Source organism: Macaca nemestrina, chromosome 12 (genome assembly GCF_043159975.1).
Source record: "Macaca nemestrina isolate mMacNem1 chromosome 12, mMacNem.hap1, whole genome shotgun sequence".
Lineage (NCBI taxonomy): Eukaryota > Metazoa > Chordata > Mammalia > Primates > Cercopithecidae > Macaca > Macaca nemestrina.
In genome coordinates, this window is record NC_092136.1 from 56,079,886 (window position 1) to 56,096,589 (window position 16,704).

Below are 16,704 nucleotides of genomic sequence, written 5' to 3' on the forward strand. Positions count from 1 at the left end.
TTTTTGAAAAAAAAAATCACATGGAGAGAGAGTGGGGGACGAACTGGCCTATCAAGGGGATTTCTGGAAGTTAACTTTCTAGTATCACTGTTTGCATGTAGACTCCCAGGGTCCCCTGGGAGAAATGGAGAAATGAAGCCCAGGACTTGAGGCATTGGGGTGGATGGTCCATCTTTCACATATGCTGGGATTAACTTCCTTTAAGATAAAAGAAAGGCAAGAGTTCCCAGCCTTACTAGGGTAACGTGGGGTAGAGCCTCCAAATAAACCAGAAACTCTTGAGAGTTGAGGTGGTCAGTCACTGCTGTCTGGTTCAAGCTCTGATTGGACCCAAGGGGACCAGATCCAGGATATATTTGAGAACAAGGAATTTATTTCAGAAAGGGGCCACTCAAAAGCCAGCATTTACTAAGAACCTGCTTGGTACAGGGTGCTGGAACTACCACAACAGGCTGCCCCTGCCCTTAAGGAGTTCTGGGCTGACTTTTGGGAAAGTTCATCAGAAGTGACAGGTAGTGAGTGAAGCAGATCAGCAGGAACATTACAAGCCGCAGGAACCGTCATCGGCTGATACAGGCCCTGGGAGGTAGAGTGGAGAACAGCTCTGGCCCCCACAGCTAATGGCCACCAACGGAGTGACAGGACCCTTGAGGGGAGAGCAGAGGCTGGAGGTCCTTGGGGTCTACCGGGAGGTGGCAGTCACAGGCTCTTGGGTCCTCTCCACAGCCTTGCTGGAACCTTCCAAAGAGCAGGTGTGACTGGGGAAGTGTGTTGCTGGGCTCTTGCCCTCACCTAGGACCTCATCTGTTCACTCATCCATTCACAGATTTGCCAGATACCTGCCTTTGCCGGACACCTCAAAAGTTACAGACCTGCCTGTGGACATGCATAGAGCACCTAAGGTATTTCCCAAACTCTCCAGTAGTAGCCTTGAATGGCTGACCTACCGCAGTCACCTGCCAGATCTTCTCAGAACTGGCCAGCCCACCAGCAACATGCCCATTAAGTGGCCTGGCCCAGCCCAGATGGAAAACCCCCCTCCACGTGAGTTTCTAAAGAACATGCATGAAGACAAAACACCAGGTGCCTTAGGTGTGACACCGTGAGGACACATCACCTGTACAGTATCCTAACCCACCCAAGATGACACAGTAAGGTAAAACCACAGTAGAGCCCAGGCCTGTTTGACTCTGACGTCCAGGCTCCTTTCCAACTTAGTGCCCTAAAGGCCTGATTGGGGTGGGGGTAGGGAGGAAGATTCAAGCACTGACTGCTTGTAGCCCAGGCTGGGAGGGCAACAGCTTTAGAAAAAAAGCCATTCATTGCTTTACCCATCTTCCAGCTAACTGCAGTCAGATGTACAGGGCCATGGGGCTCTGGGATGATCTTCCACCTCTACACCTTGTAAACAAGGATTCCAGACACACCCTCCAAATGGGAATGGAGACACATGTTTGGCAGAGTTGGACAGTGACGCTGGTCTCGTATCAGCCTGGACTTTGAGGGGAGTGGAAAACCGGTGAGTGTGGAGGTGCAGCAGCCCTGGTATCCCCTGAAACCAGCCTGTGGGAGGACAGTCTTCCCAGGGGAGCTGCTCAGGAGGTCCTGGTCCATGCATCAGGAAGAAAATGGAACCTGAGAACAGAGGAAAAATGCAGAAAGTGGGGCAGGGAGGCTGCTCCCTGAAACCCCCATGGGTTGCTGGTTCAAGCAGAAAGTGTTGCTGAAGGGGGAGAGGCAGGGTGAAATGGAACAGGAAACGAGGACTTCCGATGAGGAGGAGGGGGCAGTGGGCTGCGGGTCTTGGGAACTGAACAGAATGGGGTTTGCTAGACAGAGTTTTCTAGTCCTGCTGGACCTCAGCTGGCCCCTGTGAACTGCTGTTGAGGGGGATTTAAACAAAGTCCTGCATTCCTGTGGGTGCATAACCCTAAGAGACCATGGACTGCGTCTGTGTGGTGGGAACAGGAAAAGGCAGCTGAGTGTAGCCCCGCTTGGAATTTAGTGTCCACCACAGATGTATCCACTACCCAGGGCCAAAGACTCGGTAGCCTCAGAAGCCTCAATGGAAGCTGAGCACAGGACTAGAAAGGGTCAGGGCCCTCCTGTGCATGTAGGAGTGGCACATGGCAACTAGCTGGGTGATGGGGAACTGAGAAATTAAATGTTTGACATAAAAATGTAATCAGGACCTGAGAGGAGGTGGATGGTATAATGAACAGCATCCTAGAAGTCCGGTACAGATTTCGCATGTCCCCTTCTAGTTCCTTCTCTGCAAATTGAAACGTGAGGCCAGGTGCAGTGGCTCACGCCTGTAATCCCAGCACTTTGGGAGGCCGAGGCGGGCGTATCATTGAGGTCAGGTGTTCCGAGACCAGCCTGGCCAACATGGTGAAACCTGTCTACTAAAAATACAAAAATTAGCCGGGTGTGCTGGCACATGCCTGTCATCCCAGCTACTTGGGAGGCTGAGGCAGGAGAATCCCTTGATCCTGGGAGGCAGAGGCTGCAGTGAGCTGAGATCACACCACTGCACTCAGAGCGAGACTCCATCTGGAAAAAAAAAAAAAAATTTAAAGGTGAGCCAGTTCAGGCATTCTAGAGGCACTGCAGTTACAGACAGTAAACTGCACAAATCCTGGGTGTAAAGTTGATTGTTTTTTCCTATGTAACCACCATTTACAGCATCCCAGAAAGTTCAAGTGTCTTTTCCCAGTTTACAGCCACCCGCCTCCCACCCACTTCTAAATCCACTGATTAGCAGTGTCTTGGAAATCTATATGGAATCATATAGTATGTGCTCTTTTGTGTTTGGCTTCTTTGCTCAACATGATGTCCATGAGATTCAGCCATGTTGTTGCCTCTCTCTGTAATATGTTAATTTTATGTTAATTTAGGTGTAGTATCCTTTGTTTGGATATACAATTGTCTGTTCTCTACTGGTGGATATTTGGGTGTCTCTGGTTTGGGGCCATTATAATAAAACTATTGTGAATCTTCTTATACAAGTTTTTTGGTGAACACCAGCCTCATTCTCTGAAATGAGTGGAAACTGCTGGGCCAGAGGGTAGCTGTTGTTTTTAGCTTTAGTGGATATTGCCAAGTAGGAAGTAGGGAGGTGATTATTACAGTCTCTAATATATAAAGAAAGGAGTAGAGGGGGAAAGAGAGGAAAGAAATAGAGATTCCATAAACTATTCCCAAGACTGATCCTTTAACAAATCTGGAGCACCTCCTCTGCACTGTAAAAGCTGAGGAGTGCCTCTTCCCACGCTTTCATTATGTCTTGACCTTATTCACCTGATCCTCACCCCGCTAGGGCAGCTGTGCCTTGCTGGAACTACCCAGAAGGTTGCAATTAAGGCTTGGCCAGTTAGAACAAGCACAAGCGCTGTGCAGGACACATCACCACCTGAGTGGCAAATGTGAACATTCATTCCTCACAAGCTGCTAAATGGTGCTGACAGACTCACCCTGTGTTTCAGCACCTGGAAAGAAATCAGGGTTAAGGCAGCTTTTACACTTCACGCTTCAGCAACTTGCATCATAGTCTTTAAAATATATCCAAAGCAACCCCCTCCAGAGGCTCTGGGTGTGTCAGAGGTCCCTGCCCTCTGCTCTCTGCCAGCTCACAGAGAACAGGCATTCTCCCTTCCAGGTGCTCCTCATTTGCACCGAAGAGGTCAGTCAACTCCTAGGACATCTGAAAGACAAGTGTTCTGGATAACAGAACTGGCCTTTCTGTGGAGCAGGTTTTCTCAATCTTGCCACTACTGACATTTTAGTCCAGATAATTCTGTTACTGGGGGCTGTCCTAGGCATTGTGAGATGTTTTGCAGCATCCCTGGCCTCTACCTACTCGATGCCAGCAACAGTCCCTCCAGTTGTGACAATGAACAATGTCTCCAGACATTGCCAAACGTCCCCTGGAGGGCAAAATCACCACCAGTTGAGAACCACTGTGATAGAGAAAGAACAGTTTGTTTTATTTTTGAGATGGAGTCTCACTCTGTTGCCCAGGCTGGAGTGCGGTGGCGCGATCTCGGCTCACTGCAAGCTCCACCTCCTGGGTTAACACCATTCTCCTGTCTCAGCCTCCCGAGTGGCTGGGACTACAGGCGCCCGCCACCGCGCCTGGCTAATTTTTTTATATTTTTAGTAGAGACAGGGTTTCACCGTGTTAGCCATGATGGTCTCGATCTCCTCACCTCGTGATCTGCCCGCCTCAGAAAGAACAGGTTTTTTTTTGTTTTTTTTTGTTTTTTTTTTGAGACGGAGTCTCGCGCTGTCACCCAGGCTGGAGTGCAGTGGCCGGATCTCAGCTCACTGCAAGCTCCGCCTCCCGGGTTCACGCCATTCTCCTGCCTCCGCCTCCCGAGTAGCTGGGACTACAGGCATCCGCCACCTCGGCCGGCTAGTTTTTTGTATTTTTTAGTAGAGACGGGGTTTCACCGTGTTAACCAGGATGGTCTCGATCTCCTGACCTCGTGATCCGCCCGTCTCGGCCTCCCAAAGTGCTGGGATTACAGGCTTGAGCCACCGCGCCTGGCCGGAAAGAACAGTTTTTAAACACACCAACCAGTGTCCTCTCCCTCCCTCCAAGAGGGAAAGATCAGTTTTCCAATATACACTCAAGCTGGACTGAGTGGGCCCACTTAGTCCACAATAGGCATTTTATCTTGGCAACAATGTAAACCACAACAACAAACAAAAAGCCACATGGTTTACTCTGGTGAAAGAAAAACTGAAAGGCATAAAAAGAAAACTAAGGAAAACAGAGGTAAGAAAATTTGAAGGTAACAGCAACAATGAATGAGAAATCATCTTTGTAAGTTCCCGTTTGTGAGCTGACACATCAGCCATGGCTTGCCCACATTCGTGACTCAAACACCAAAGATGAGGCCATAGCTAACTTCTTGGGTTCTAAACTGCAAACCCAGTGTTTTCAGGAAGTGTCCCTAAACCAAAGTCCATCTCATATGAAAACACATACAGATACACCCAACTTTACCCCCACTGTTTTATTAAATCAGACAGTAAATGTATATTCTGGTATTTTTAATTTTCTTACTGGGTCCATTTTACTTAAAAAAAAAAATACAAAACATTTTTAATGTATCTTAGAAAAATCAGCAAAAAATTGAGAAAGTTGAGCATATTACATTGTACAATGGTTTCATACGAATGTTTTAAAATCATAAATATTTGGTTTCCTCTCAACATAGCACATCACAAAAATACATTTCAAAAACTTTTTTCATGTATAATTCCTGTAACTGATCATATCCCTACTTATTAAGGAAAACACCTGATGACAAGCACTCAAACACTCCTGAAATTTTCTGTACAGTAATTACAAAAGTAAAACCAAGAGTTCTGTTGGCCCTTTGACAGGTGAAACCATTTTAAATATTAGGAAGAATTCACTTAGTATCAAAATATAATTCCAAATGGAATATACTTAGTTCATTTCTTTGCCATCTTTGATTCACAAGTATCTATCTTAGCCAAAGCACTGTTTAAAAGGATTTTGCCTTCTAGACATAGTGCCACTGAAAACCAAGATGTAATAACACTACGCATTAAACAGAAAGCTTCTGCGCAACCACATATATAACTGCTTGGTCATGTTAAGGTCCACGTGTGACCAGAAAGCATGCAGTCATTAGGCGGATGACCAGGGGCCAGGCAGTGAGGTCTTCAAGAACCCAGGGCTAGAGCAGCTAAGCCCAGGTCATGTTATCAGCTACAGTTGTAGAATAAGCAAGGTTTAAGGAAGGACATTCTGCAAAAGTGCAGGGCCTATTTCACAACTTCTAGAAGTAGAAATTCACATATTCCATCATGACCCTCCCCACCATGCAGAGACTATTTGACTCCCAAGGCCACACTGTTTCCATCCCATAGATTTCACATAGGTGACTAGGTTCTTTGCAAAATACTGTTTCCTCATTCTGGAATGACGGATACTGGAGTCTTCTGGTGTAATGTGCAATCAAACCACAGGAAAGGTTCCATTCCTTACCTAAGTCTCGTTGGTCTATACACCTGCCAGCTACTGAATAAAATGGTAATACTGATAAATGTCTGGGCAGAAATCCAACACCCAAATCAGCTGGCAAATTTCAAAGGCACATGATACAAAAATATTTTAGACAATAAACTTTATAAAGGCAACTATAAGAAATCATTAAATAAAGTTACATTTTTATTAAACAGCCCAAAATCTTAACACAAATACCTACAGAGCATTTCTTCATTGGCAAATATTTTCCAGTTGTAAAAGGTGATAATTTATGGGATTATATTCCAGTTTCCTCTCATGTAAATAAATACATATACTGAAACCTCTAATACCACTCTCTCTCGATGTATACATCTGTTTGGAATTGCTTTCTTAGTATGCACTCAGCAAGCACTGAGGTTGAACACCTGAGGTTCTCTGTCCTCATTTAATACTTATAGAGAGAAAAGGACTTTATTCTACTGAATTCTGCCCTTTTTTGCAACAACTGAATTATCCTCATATTTATTTACAATTTTAAGCTTGATTGCTGTCCATGGAGTTACTGTTGCTTCTCAATTATAACTAGTGTTAGAAGGCTTGATTTCATAAATGTTCTTTTTAATCTAAAGATAGATAGAAAACCTTCCTTAATACTCCTTTCAAATCAGATGCCTATAAACTATGACCCCAATTTCCCTGTTACACTTATTTCTATTAGATATTTTCTCCGTTGTCACTATAGAGGAAGGGAAAAGGCAGAAAAGCTGCCCACCTAACAAAGGCTAACATTATGGCTAGGCTAATATATTGACATGCTATCATCTTTATGATGTTTTGAATCTAACTAGCAGACATACAGTCAACTTCCTGTTGGCCATGTGCATCTCATCTGCTTTCTTTATGATCCAAATAATTTTTATTTCAAATTAGCTTCTTTCTACTACTCAGCATAATCCTCTCACAGCCTGGCATATACCTGGTAGCACATCATTCAATGAGAGAGGACAAAAGAAAATTAGGTTGACAATATGGGGCAAAGGGGTAGTCTCCTTTAAGGTGAAGGGAAAGGAGATGGGAATGAAACATGCCAAGTGTATGATGGTTAGGGAAAGAAATATCTTAGCAGAAGCTAGAAAACCTCTACTAACAGGATTACATTCCAAAAGGGCAACCAGGAAATGGCAGTGACTCCGTGACTTCTCTGTCAGAGCACCAATAGTCAAAGGCATTCCATGCCAAGTGTCAGGGAATGGAAAGCAAACTGGCCAATCTAGTTTAACAGCACATACTCAGAGAAGGAAACAAAGGAAACAAGCTGCCAAAGGAAAGAGCTAACATCCAGTCCACAGGGTTCTGAGTACCCAATGGCAGTGAGCCGCTCCAAACTCTGCAGAGCTGACTGTGCTGTCTGCACCCTGCCTCATTTGGGGAAGAATCTGAGAGAGCTAAAAGACAAATTTCAGAAGGTGATGTTTTCAAAGAAAGAGTAAATAAACAGCTTGACAATGCTTTTTTTTTTTTCTCTTTTCAGGTAGCCCTTGTTTGCAGGAAGATAAATAAGAAGGCTTCCTTAGGATATTGACCCACTTGGAGAGGCATGGAAGGAAGAACAGTTAAAAGCAGCAAGGCCGTTTTTTTTTTTTTTTTTTTTTTTTTTTTGAGATGGAGTCTCACACTGTCACCCAGGCTGCAGTACAATGGCATGATCTCAGCTCACTGCAACCTGCGCCTCCCAGGTTCCAGTGATTCTCCTGCCTCAGCCTCCCAAGTAGCTGGGATTACAGGCGCCCACCACCACGCCCAGCTAATTTTTTTTGTATTTTTAGTAGAGACGGGGTTTCACCAGGTTGGCCAGGCTGGTCTTGAACTCCTGACCTCAGGTGATCCACCCACCTCGGCCTCCCAAAGTGCTGGGATTACAGGCGTGAGCCACCGCGCCCAGCCCCCAAAGCCATTTCTTTTGTCTTTAGCGTAAAGCTCTCCTGCCATGCAGTATCTACATAACTGATGTGACTGCCAGCAAGCTCAGTCACTCCGTGGTCTTTTTCTCTTTCCAGTTCTTCTCTCTCTCTTCAAGTTCTGCCTCAGTGAAAGCTGCAGGTCCCCAGTTAGTGATCAGGTGAGGGTTCTTTGAACCTAAGAGACAAACATGCTTTAAATACAGGAAGTATTATATTCTTCAGGGTACTCCATCATTTTTCTACAGACAAAATAGTAACTTTCCTACTTTATTTCTTCTTTGAGGAACATCCATAAATGTCATACCAGCTAAAACAATTAGAAGATGTATACCGAGGGGATTAACTGGGTGCTCTTACCTATTAGGGGATAAGGTTTTCAAGAGAAATTTACCCTAAACAGCTTGTTTTTTTTTTTACATTTGGGCTAAAAAAGTTTCTTTAGTACAATTCAAATACACAAGTGAAACAGAAAAATAAATTTAAAAATAAATATATGGGCTGGGCACAGTGGCTCACACCTGTAATTCCAGTACTTTGGGAGGCTGAGGCAGGCAGATCACGAGGTCAGGAGATCAAGACCATCCTGATTAACAGGATAAAACCCCGTCTCTACTAAAAATACAAAAAATTAGCCAGGCGTGGTGGCGGGCGCCTATAGTCCCAGCTACTCCGGAGGCCGAGGCAGGAGAATGGTGTGAACCCAGGAGGCAAGCTTGCAGTGAGCCGAGATCGTACCACTGCACTCCATCCAGCCTGGGTGACAGCAAGACTCTGTCTCAAAGTAAATAAATAAATAAATTAAATTAAATTAAAATTAAAATATGATTACTTCATAGAGTCTGTTGTTACCTGGTTCTATCAGTCGAATTAATCCTTCATGATGGGCTACTTTGTCCTTCCAGCTCTTGGTCTTATCAGTTGCCATCTCCAGCTTCTTTTTAACTTCCTGAAACAAAAGTAGATTTTGGACTATGCAGACACACAGGTAGTTTAAGAACCAAATCACAACTATTGGGCCCTTACTACATATTTGTGAATTATCTCATTAAATCCTCTCATAGCCCATTCTAAGAAGCGGGAATTACTATTACCCCATTGTACAGAGTGAAAATGGGTTCAGAGAAGGTCAGTAACCTGCCTAGGGTCACACAACAGGAAATGGTAGAGCCAGAACTGGAACCCAGGCTGTCTGATTCCAAAGCCTATTCTTCTACCATCTGCACACTAATTATAATGAGTGTATGGCTCTGTGTGCCAGTTACAGTTTACTGCCTCTCCACTCCAAATCCACCCTGAACCATCCTGCTGGTGATACTAAAATAATTCTCCCTAACTAGCTGGCAGCATAAAGCTTTGTCACTAGAGGGTGCTGAAGGGACACAAGGAGGGAGGGACTTTTCTTCTAGGTTCCACTCAGTGGCTCCTGTGGCACTCAGAACACCCAAAGTGCTCACCACTGGTGAGTTTTTGTAGCACCTCCCTGTGGGAAGCTTTTGCCAGTGCCCCAAAAGGTGGCCTCCCACTGAGCTTTGCTGGCACAGCACTTCAACAAACTTTTCTGCCATCCAGCCACCCTCTCCACAGAGGTCTGGATCACAGCACTGGGGTTATGGGGCAAGGAGCAAAGAATCCTCTTCCAGATCCATTCCCTCCCTGGTGCTCTGCCTCAGTCTTTGAGGCAGTGGCTGCTCCCTACGTCTGCCATTCCTGCATTCTCAAAGCCTTCTTTACAACACAGTAGGTAATTCCCTGTTACAGTTAATAATGTTTTATATTAAACTTTCCCTGTTCAAATTACTGTACAGTTTCTGTCTCTGATGGATGTATAATACATCTTATCTCCTATAAAAACGCCCTCTTTCTTCTTTCTTACAGCTAAGCAAGATTCTTACTACAGCTTCATATTGGCAGCTAAATAAATAATTCTATTATTGAGAAATGTTTTTCAAAAATTTAAATACAGAAGTTTGCAGGGCCAAGTCTCATCACCTCGTACTGCTCAAGTGCTTGTTTCCGTTCTAACTCAAGCTGCTCCAGCTGCTCCATGGCCTCCTGCAGGGCCTGTTCCTTCAGGACACGCTGATTCTCCAACTCCTGCTTCTCCGCCTCAGTTGTCTGAATGGCCTGCTGCTGCTCCAAGTGCCACTTTTCTAGTTCAGCCCTCTTGGAAGACTCTTCCTCCAATAACCTACAATGTGGAAGAAAGCTCCAGATCAAATCCTGCCCAAGTCACCACCCTGACCCAGCAGACGAGGGAAGCATTTTAGACAAGAGAATATTTGAGGTCGTCTAATCCGCCTCTCCTTCCACCAGGAGGAAAGCAGGAGCCAGAGAAGCTCATATTCACAAAGCTGGTAAAGCAGCCCATGTGTCCTGCTGTAAGCTCTCTCAGTTTCACCCTTTTGTGAAATAAAAAATAACATTTATCCAGAGTTTAATGTGTGCCAGGAACTGGCCTAAGAGGCAAGTGTATTTTCTCAATTAATCCTCACAGTAAATTTAGGTGCTGTTACTCGTATTTTAGAGATGATGCAAGTGAGACACGAAGGTTCAGTGGCCTTTTTTCTTATACTAAGATGAGCTCTCCCATCCACTACTCTAGTTCCACAAAGGAGGTATCTACTCCCTCTTCCCTGTGATAGCCCTTCAGCAACTGGAAGACAGCTTTGTTGCCTGCTGAGAACATCCTTCCCTAAGAAGACCACCTCCAGCCTTAACTCCAGCTTCCAGACTCAATATCCTTCTTTGGAGACACTGAGGTCTCCTCAGATGTCTCTTGGAGTTTGATGTACACAACAGAACACAACACTACAGATGTGGTCTGACCAGCGCAGAGTTTATTCACTCAGGTGATGTGTATTTTCTGTGCCTTCTACATGCTTTTCTAGGCACTGAGGATGTGAGAATGAACAATACTGGATGGGTCTGTTTTTTCATTCTAGTGGTAAAAATATGGAGGGGCAATGGACATTTCCAGACACATGAAGGAGTTCAGAGGCTGGGCAGCCTAAGCACCTGGAAATTTAAATTCACAGGCCAGACCCCTGCCCTCCCACCCCTCGGCAGCTAGGGTATGGTGGAGGCACAAGCTAGGCTTAGCTAAGTAGATGCTCCTTCTGGAACTTTGACTCTGAAGCAACTGGCACAAAGAAGCAAAGCCAGTAGAGAATTCATCTTGCTGGTGGCAGTAACATCCAGTGTTGAATGACAGTAGGCGCGATGGCACTGCTGATGCCTGGTACCAACATGGGCGCCAATGGCATCCTCACTGGACTCTTCCCATGGCCTGGCTTGGGCTGTAGTTGAGGCTACTCATCCCCCTGTGGTTCCTGCCTGTGTTCACGGCCTGGTCACCTGCCTTTCTGTGGAACTGGCAAATTATTTAAGAAACTTTCAACAAATTGTTTTATTGCTTTAGCTAATACAAGGTGGTTTCTGTGGTCTGCAAACAAGACTCCTGACTAAAGACTTTAGTGCCTCACTCTTTTTCTGTGTATCAGCTTCCTCATTTATCAAAAAAGGAATAGAAACTACACCTACCATCAAAGGTTTATTAATGTATTAAATGTGATAATGCACATAAGGTATTTACATGCCTACCACACAGCAAGGACTGGTAGATACCACACAGCAAGGACTGGTAGCAAGGACAGCTCACATTATAGAGGGACAATTATCTCATTTGCTCTGGATACTTCACATTCATTAAGGCTGCCTAAGAGTGTATAGAGTTTTGACAACCACATTTCAGGGATATGAAACTGTAGAACTTTTCAAATGAATTTCTATAAAGCCAAGTCTCCTGGATCCTGTGCTTGTTCTTTTGATATGTTAAATTATCTTCTTGGTCTAAAACCATCATTCTAGCCTGTCAACATCTTTTTTTTGAATGCTTATTTTTACATTCTACACATTATATATCTTCGCTGTCTGCAAATGAGATAAAGGAACAGAAAGCAACACACTCTGAGTGACTCCCAAATGCTAGGCATTACTCTAAAACACTCTGCATGCATCATCTCATTTCATCTTCACAACAACTGTATAAAGTTGGTAATTCTCTCAAGTTACATGGCTAAAAGTACCAGAGCTAGGAATCAAACCGTGGCCTCACTCCAGAGCCCAGTCTCTAACCTTCACATATATGAAAAGTATAATATCAAATGGAAGAGGGACTGTTGTTTCATGTGGCCCGATTGGGTAGAACTTGGATCCATTCATTCATTCAAAAAATATTCCTTGGGTACTTACTGTGTGCTAGGTACAAGTTGCTGGGAATACAGACATGACTAAGGTATACTCCTGGGTGTTACAGATCCAAAGTGGGTAAGAGTTATAATAGGACAGATTATGGCTCAGCTTCAAGAACTTTCCAATGACTTGATTTTTCTTATTTTTTTCTTTTTCATTTTTTTCTTTTTTGAGACAGGCTGGAGTGCAGTGGTACAATCTCAGCTTAATGCAACCTCTACCACCTGGGTTCAAGTGATTCTCATGCCTCAGCCTCCCAAGTAGCTGGGATTTTAGGCATGCACCACCATGCCCAGCTAATTTTTGTATTTTTAGTAGACACAGGGTTTCACCATGTTGGCCAGGCTGGTCTCAAACTCTGAGCCTCAAGGGATCCACCTGTCTCAGCCTCCCAAAGTGATGAGATTACAGCATGAGTCATGGTGTCCGGCCAGTAACTTAAGTGTTCTAAATTTTAAATGAACAGTTTTCTTCTGAGTTCTCATTCAGAAGAGGCTACATCACCTTCAGGATTACACATAAAAAAAATAAACGTCATAGCACAAAGAGTGACTACAGTCAATCATAATTTAATTGTACATTTAAACTAACTAAAAGAGTATAATGGACTGTTTGTAAGACTAAGGATAAAAGCTTGAGGTGATGGATACCCCATTTACCCTGATGTGATTATTATACATTGTATGCCCGTATCAAAATATCTCATGTACCCCCACAAATATAAACACCTACTATGTACCCACAAAAATTAAAAGTTAAAAAAAAACTTCAATCATAATTTTAAAATTACAAGATCTAGATGTTTCAAGCTAAAGTTCTTGTCTTTTATTTAAACAATTGACTAAAAAAAGTTTCTCTGGGTAAACTTAAGACACTGACAGAGAAAGAACTATCCATAGGAAGAATAATGAGATTCCAAATATTCCACAAGTGATTAGGTGTTGCTTTAAGAAAGGAGTGAGAAGAGTTAACTGAGCAGGCTTTTACACAGGCCCTTGGCATAAGATTATGTTCATTTCATTAGTGCTGGTTTTCCAACCCAACTCCAGAATGACTTCCCTTGTTTTTTCTATCCAGAAAGGCCTATCCTGAGGAGCAAAGAACAAACCCTCCATGCCAATCTGACAGAAAGTCCCTCTGAATCAGGCACAGCCTTCAGTGACTTCAGGAAAGAGGAACACACTCCACTTGAAAATGACCACTAGAGGCCGGGCGCGGTGGCTCAAGCCTGTAATCCCAGCACTTTGGGAGGCCGAGACGGGCGGATCACGAGGTCAGGAGATCGAGACCATCCTGGCTAACACGGTGAAACCCCGTCTCTACTAAAAAATACAAAAAACTAGCCGGGCGCGGTGGCAGGCGCCTGTAGTCCCAACTACTCAGGAGGCTGAGGCAGGAGAATGGCGTGAACCCGGGAGGCGGAGCTTGCAGTGAGCTGAGATCCGGCCACTGCACTCCAGCCTGGGCGGCAGAGCGAGACTCCGTCTCAAAAAAAAAAAAAAAAAAGAAGATGACCACTAGGCCAGGCGCGGTGGCTCACGCCTGTAATCCCAGCACTTTGGGAGACCGAGGCAGGCGGATAATGAGGTCAGGAGATCGAGTCCATCCTGGCCAACATGGCGAAACCCCATCTCTACTAAAAATACAAAAATTAGCCAGGTGTGGTGGTGCACACCTGTAGTCCCAGCTACTGAGGAGGCTGAGGCAGAAGAGTCGCTTGAACCCAGGAGGCAGAGGTTGCAGTGAGCCAAGATCACACAACTGCACTCCAGCCTGGTAACAGAGCAAGACTCCGTCTCAGATAAAAAAAAGGGGGGGCGGGGGTGGCAAATTTGTCCATTTCAGGTTCCAAAAACTAAGAGAAAAAAATAATTTGGAATAATAAAATAATTACATTCATAAAATGCCCTTTGCACATCAAGAAAAAGTTAAATTTGTGTGCAGTACTTTCAGCATATTAGAGCAGAGCTGTATGTAGCTGTATGTATCTGGATTCAAAAGGTTGAAAGCATTTTGCTATTGCTTAAATCAGAGTGTGCAAAATAATTAGCTGGAGTTTTTTGTCGTCGTTGTTTTGTGTTTTTTTTTTTTTGAGACAGGGTCTCATTCTGTCCCCCAGGCTGTAGTACAGTGGTGCAAACGCAGCTCACTATAGCCTCAACCTCCTGGACTCAAGTGATCCTCCTGCCTCAGCCTCCCAAGTAGCCTTTTTAAAAAAAAAAAAAAAAAGATGAGGTTTCACCATGTTGCCCAGGCTGGTCATAAACTCATGGGTTCAAGTGATCCTCCTGCCTCGGCCTCCCAAAGTGCTGGGATTATAGGTGTGAGCCACCACACCTGGCCTAGCCAGAGCTTTTTAAATAACAACACTTGTGTCTGGCTCCTATCCACACATATTTTGATTCAGTAAATCTAGAGTGAGGCCCTACATGTGTATTTTTCAGAAGCTTTGTCAGGTGATTCTGATATATAACATTGGTTAAAAAACCACTGGCTTCAATTATCCAAAATTATCCCTTATTCAAAATATCACTCATCCTATAAACACTAAATAACAAAGACTAGAATTTCTAGAGTTATCCAGTTCCTTCTGTGATCTAGTCTCTGCTGTGTCATAATAAATTTCCCACAAAACTGCAGTAATACATATAGCATATTTTACCTGTGAATTCTCTGCACAAAAACAATCTATAAACTCTCAACACGGCTCAAATCATGAGGAGGCTCAAAAAATGTTGAGTGTCATGTAGAACGTCACTCTGGACGTCACACAGCACTCAAACATTCCCATAGAGTGAATCTTCTGCTAAAATCACTGCCCAGTGGCACTGGAAGGGAGTTCCAAGAACCTGGTTAACCTCACAGTGCAGTAAGTTTGTACCTGTGGAGCCTATAAATGCCAGGCAATATGCTACATGCTTAATTTTCTATTTAGAAAATAATTTTTCCTTAAAAAAATTAGATTTAAAATCTAAATTTCCAAAACAATTTATTTATTTTTGAGGTCACTTTTGGCAAAATAAACAACTAAAGATGGCTTCTTCTTTCTCTTCCTATCTGAAGACTAACGAAACACCTTTTGCTGCCACATGTAAAATGGCAGCCATGGAAAATCTACCCCAGCTCATTTTATAACTGCTCCCCAAAACAGGGGGTCAGAGATCAAAGACTCGACCATGTGCTGCTACTGTAGTAAATACGTTTTAGTGTTGTCTCCCATCCCAGACATCTTAAAGAATGTAAATGGGGCAGCAAAGTAGAAACTGGCAGAGGATATGCTCAATTTTTCCCTTTGGGAGTCTTCATTTTATTTTATCCTCCCTGCTGCTATGAAGACCCCAAATTGAGAATTTTCATCTGAGAACATGACTATCATAAATAAAGTTCTTTTTTTTTTTTTTTTTTTTTTTTTTTTTGAGACGGAGTCTGGCTCTGTCGCCCAGGCTGGAGTGCAGTGGCGCGATCTCGGCTCACTGCAAGCTCCGCCTCCCGGGTTCACGCCATTCTCCTGCCTCAGCCTCCCGAGTAGCTGGGACTACAGGCACCCACAACTGCGCCCGGCTAATTTTTTGTATTTTTAGTAGAGACGGGGTTTCACCGTGGTCTCGATCTCCTGACCTTGTGATCCGCCCGCCTCGGCCTCCCAAAGTGCTGGGATTACAGGCGTGAGCCACTGCGCACGGCCCATAAATAAAGTTCTAAGGGGAAAAAAAAATCTAGGTTTCAAATACTTTTAAAATTAGGATTTCAAGTAGTAACTACTGAAGGAATGTTACCAATCCCGAATGGCCAAATAGAAACTGCATATTTCCTTCTTATTCCCCAAAACCTGACAGCAACTTTGGTCTGAATAGGCCCCTGCCTGCATACCAACAGCCCTCTCTGGTCTGGAACATACTGAAGATGCCAAGCTCTCATCAGAGCTAATTCTGGGTTTGTGGATTTTCTCGGATATGACTAAGGGTATCCCATCAAACATACCTACCAGACTGCTCCAAAATAGGCCCTTATTTAGCCCCAGAAGCAAGGGTTTCCCAGAGCCCCAGAATGAAAAGAAACACCCCAGCCAGTCGAGTCTCCATGGTCTCCCTAATCTGGACAGCACCTCGAGCTCAGTCACAGCCAGAGCAGAGACACTTCTCCCTCTCCACCAGAGTGTTAGTCATTCCAAGAAACTGTATTAGCCCAGGCAAAGTACACAAAGGCAGTCTGCAAACCAATCTAGCACCTGGCCTGAAGCTTCCGCACCGTCTCTTCATCTTGCCGGGCCTGTCTCTCATCTTCGAGAGCCTCCTGCAGCTTTAGGTACATGTCTTCCAGCTCCCGTACTCGCTGTAAATACTGTTCCAGTTCAGAGGACTTTTGGGCAACCTGTTCTTCCATCTGCTGTCTGATCTGTTGGTATAGAAGGGTCTTGTTTAAGTGCAGGTTGACTTCTTTTTCAGGGAAAGCCTCCCCTCCACCTGAGGGGTTGCCTACAGCTGC

The 16,704-nt window shown here is 44.3% G+C and overlaps 2 protein-coding genes across 9 annotated transcripts in view; one reads left to right on the top strand and one right to left on the bottom strand.

Annotated features, from left to right (window-relative positions):
• The window catches only part of LOC105488765 (SET binding factor 2), a 547,946-nt gene extending 540,284 nt beyond the window's left edge, over nt 1-7,662 (top strand). For 5 of the 7 annotated variants that reach the window (XM_071075110.1, XM_071075112.1, XM_071075108.1 and 2 more), the window contains 3 exons: nt 827-902; nt 1,343-1,519; nt 7,539-7,662. The gene's annotated coding sequence lies outside the window, so the exon portion shown is untranslated. Of the gene's footprint in view, nt 1-826; nt 1,157-1,342; nt 1,520-7,538 lie in introns of all 7 variants that reach the window. The other 2 variants (XM_071075109.1, XM_011753166.2) reach the window with 2 other exon arrangements.
• Nucleotides 5,044-16,704, bottom strand: part of LOC105488769 (switching B cell complex subunit SWAP70) — an 85,026-nt gene continuing 73,365 nt past the window's right edge. For both annotated transcript variants that reach the window (XM_011753172.2, XM_011753173.3), the window contains 4 exons: nt 16,448-16,614; nt 9,958-10,156; nt 8,818-8,914; nt 5,044-8,143 (listed from right to left, as the gene is read on the bottom strand). In XM_011753172.2, coding sequence (XP_011751474.1) covers nt 8,037-8,143; nt 8,818-8,914; nt 9,958-10,156; nt 16,448-16,614 — 570 coding nt within the window. In that variant the 3' untranslated portion in view covers nt 5,044-8,036. The remainder of the gene's footprint in view (nt 8,144-8,817; nt 8,915-9,957; nt 10,157-16,447; nt 16,615-16,704) is intronic.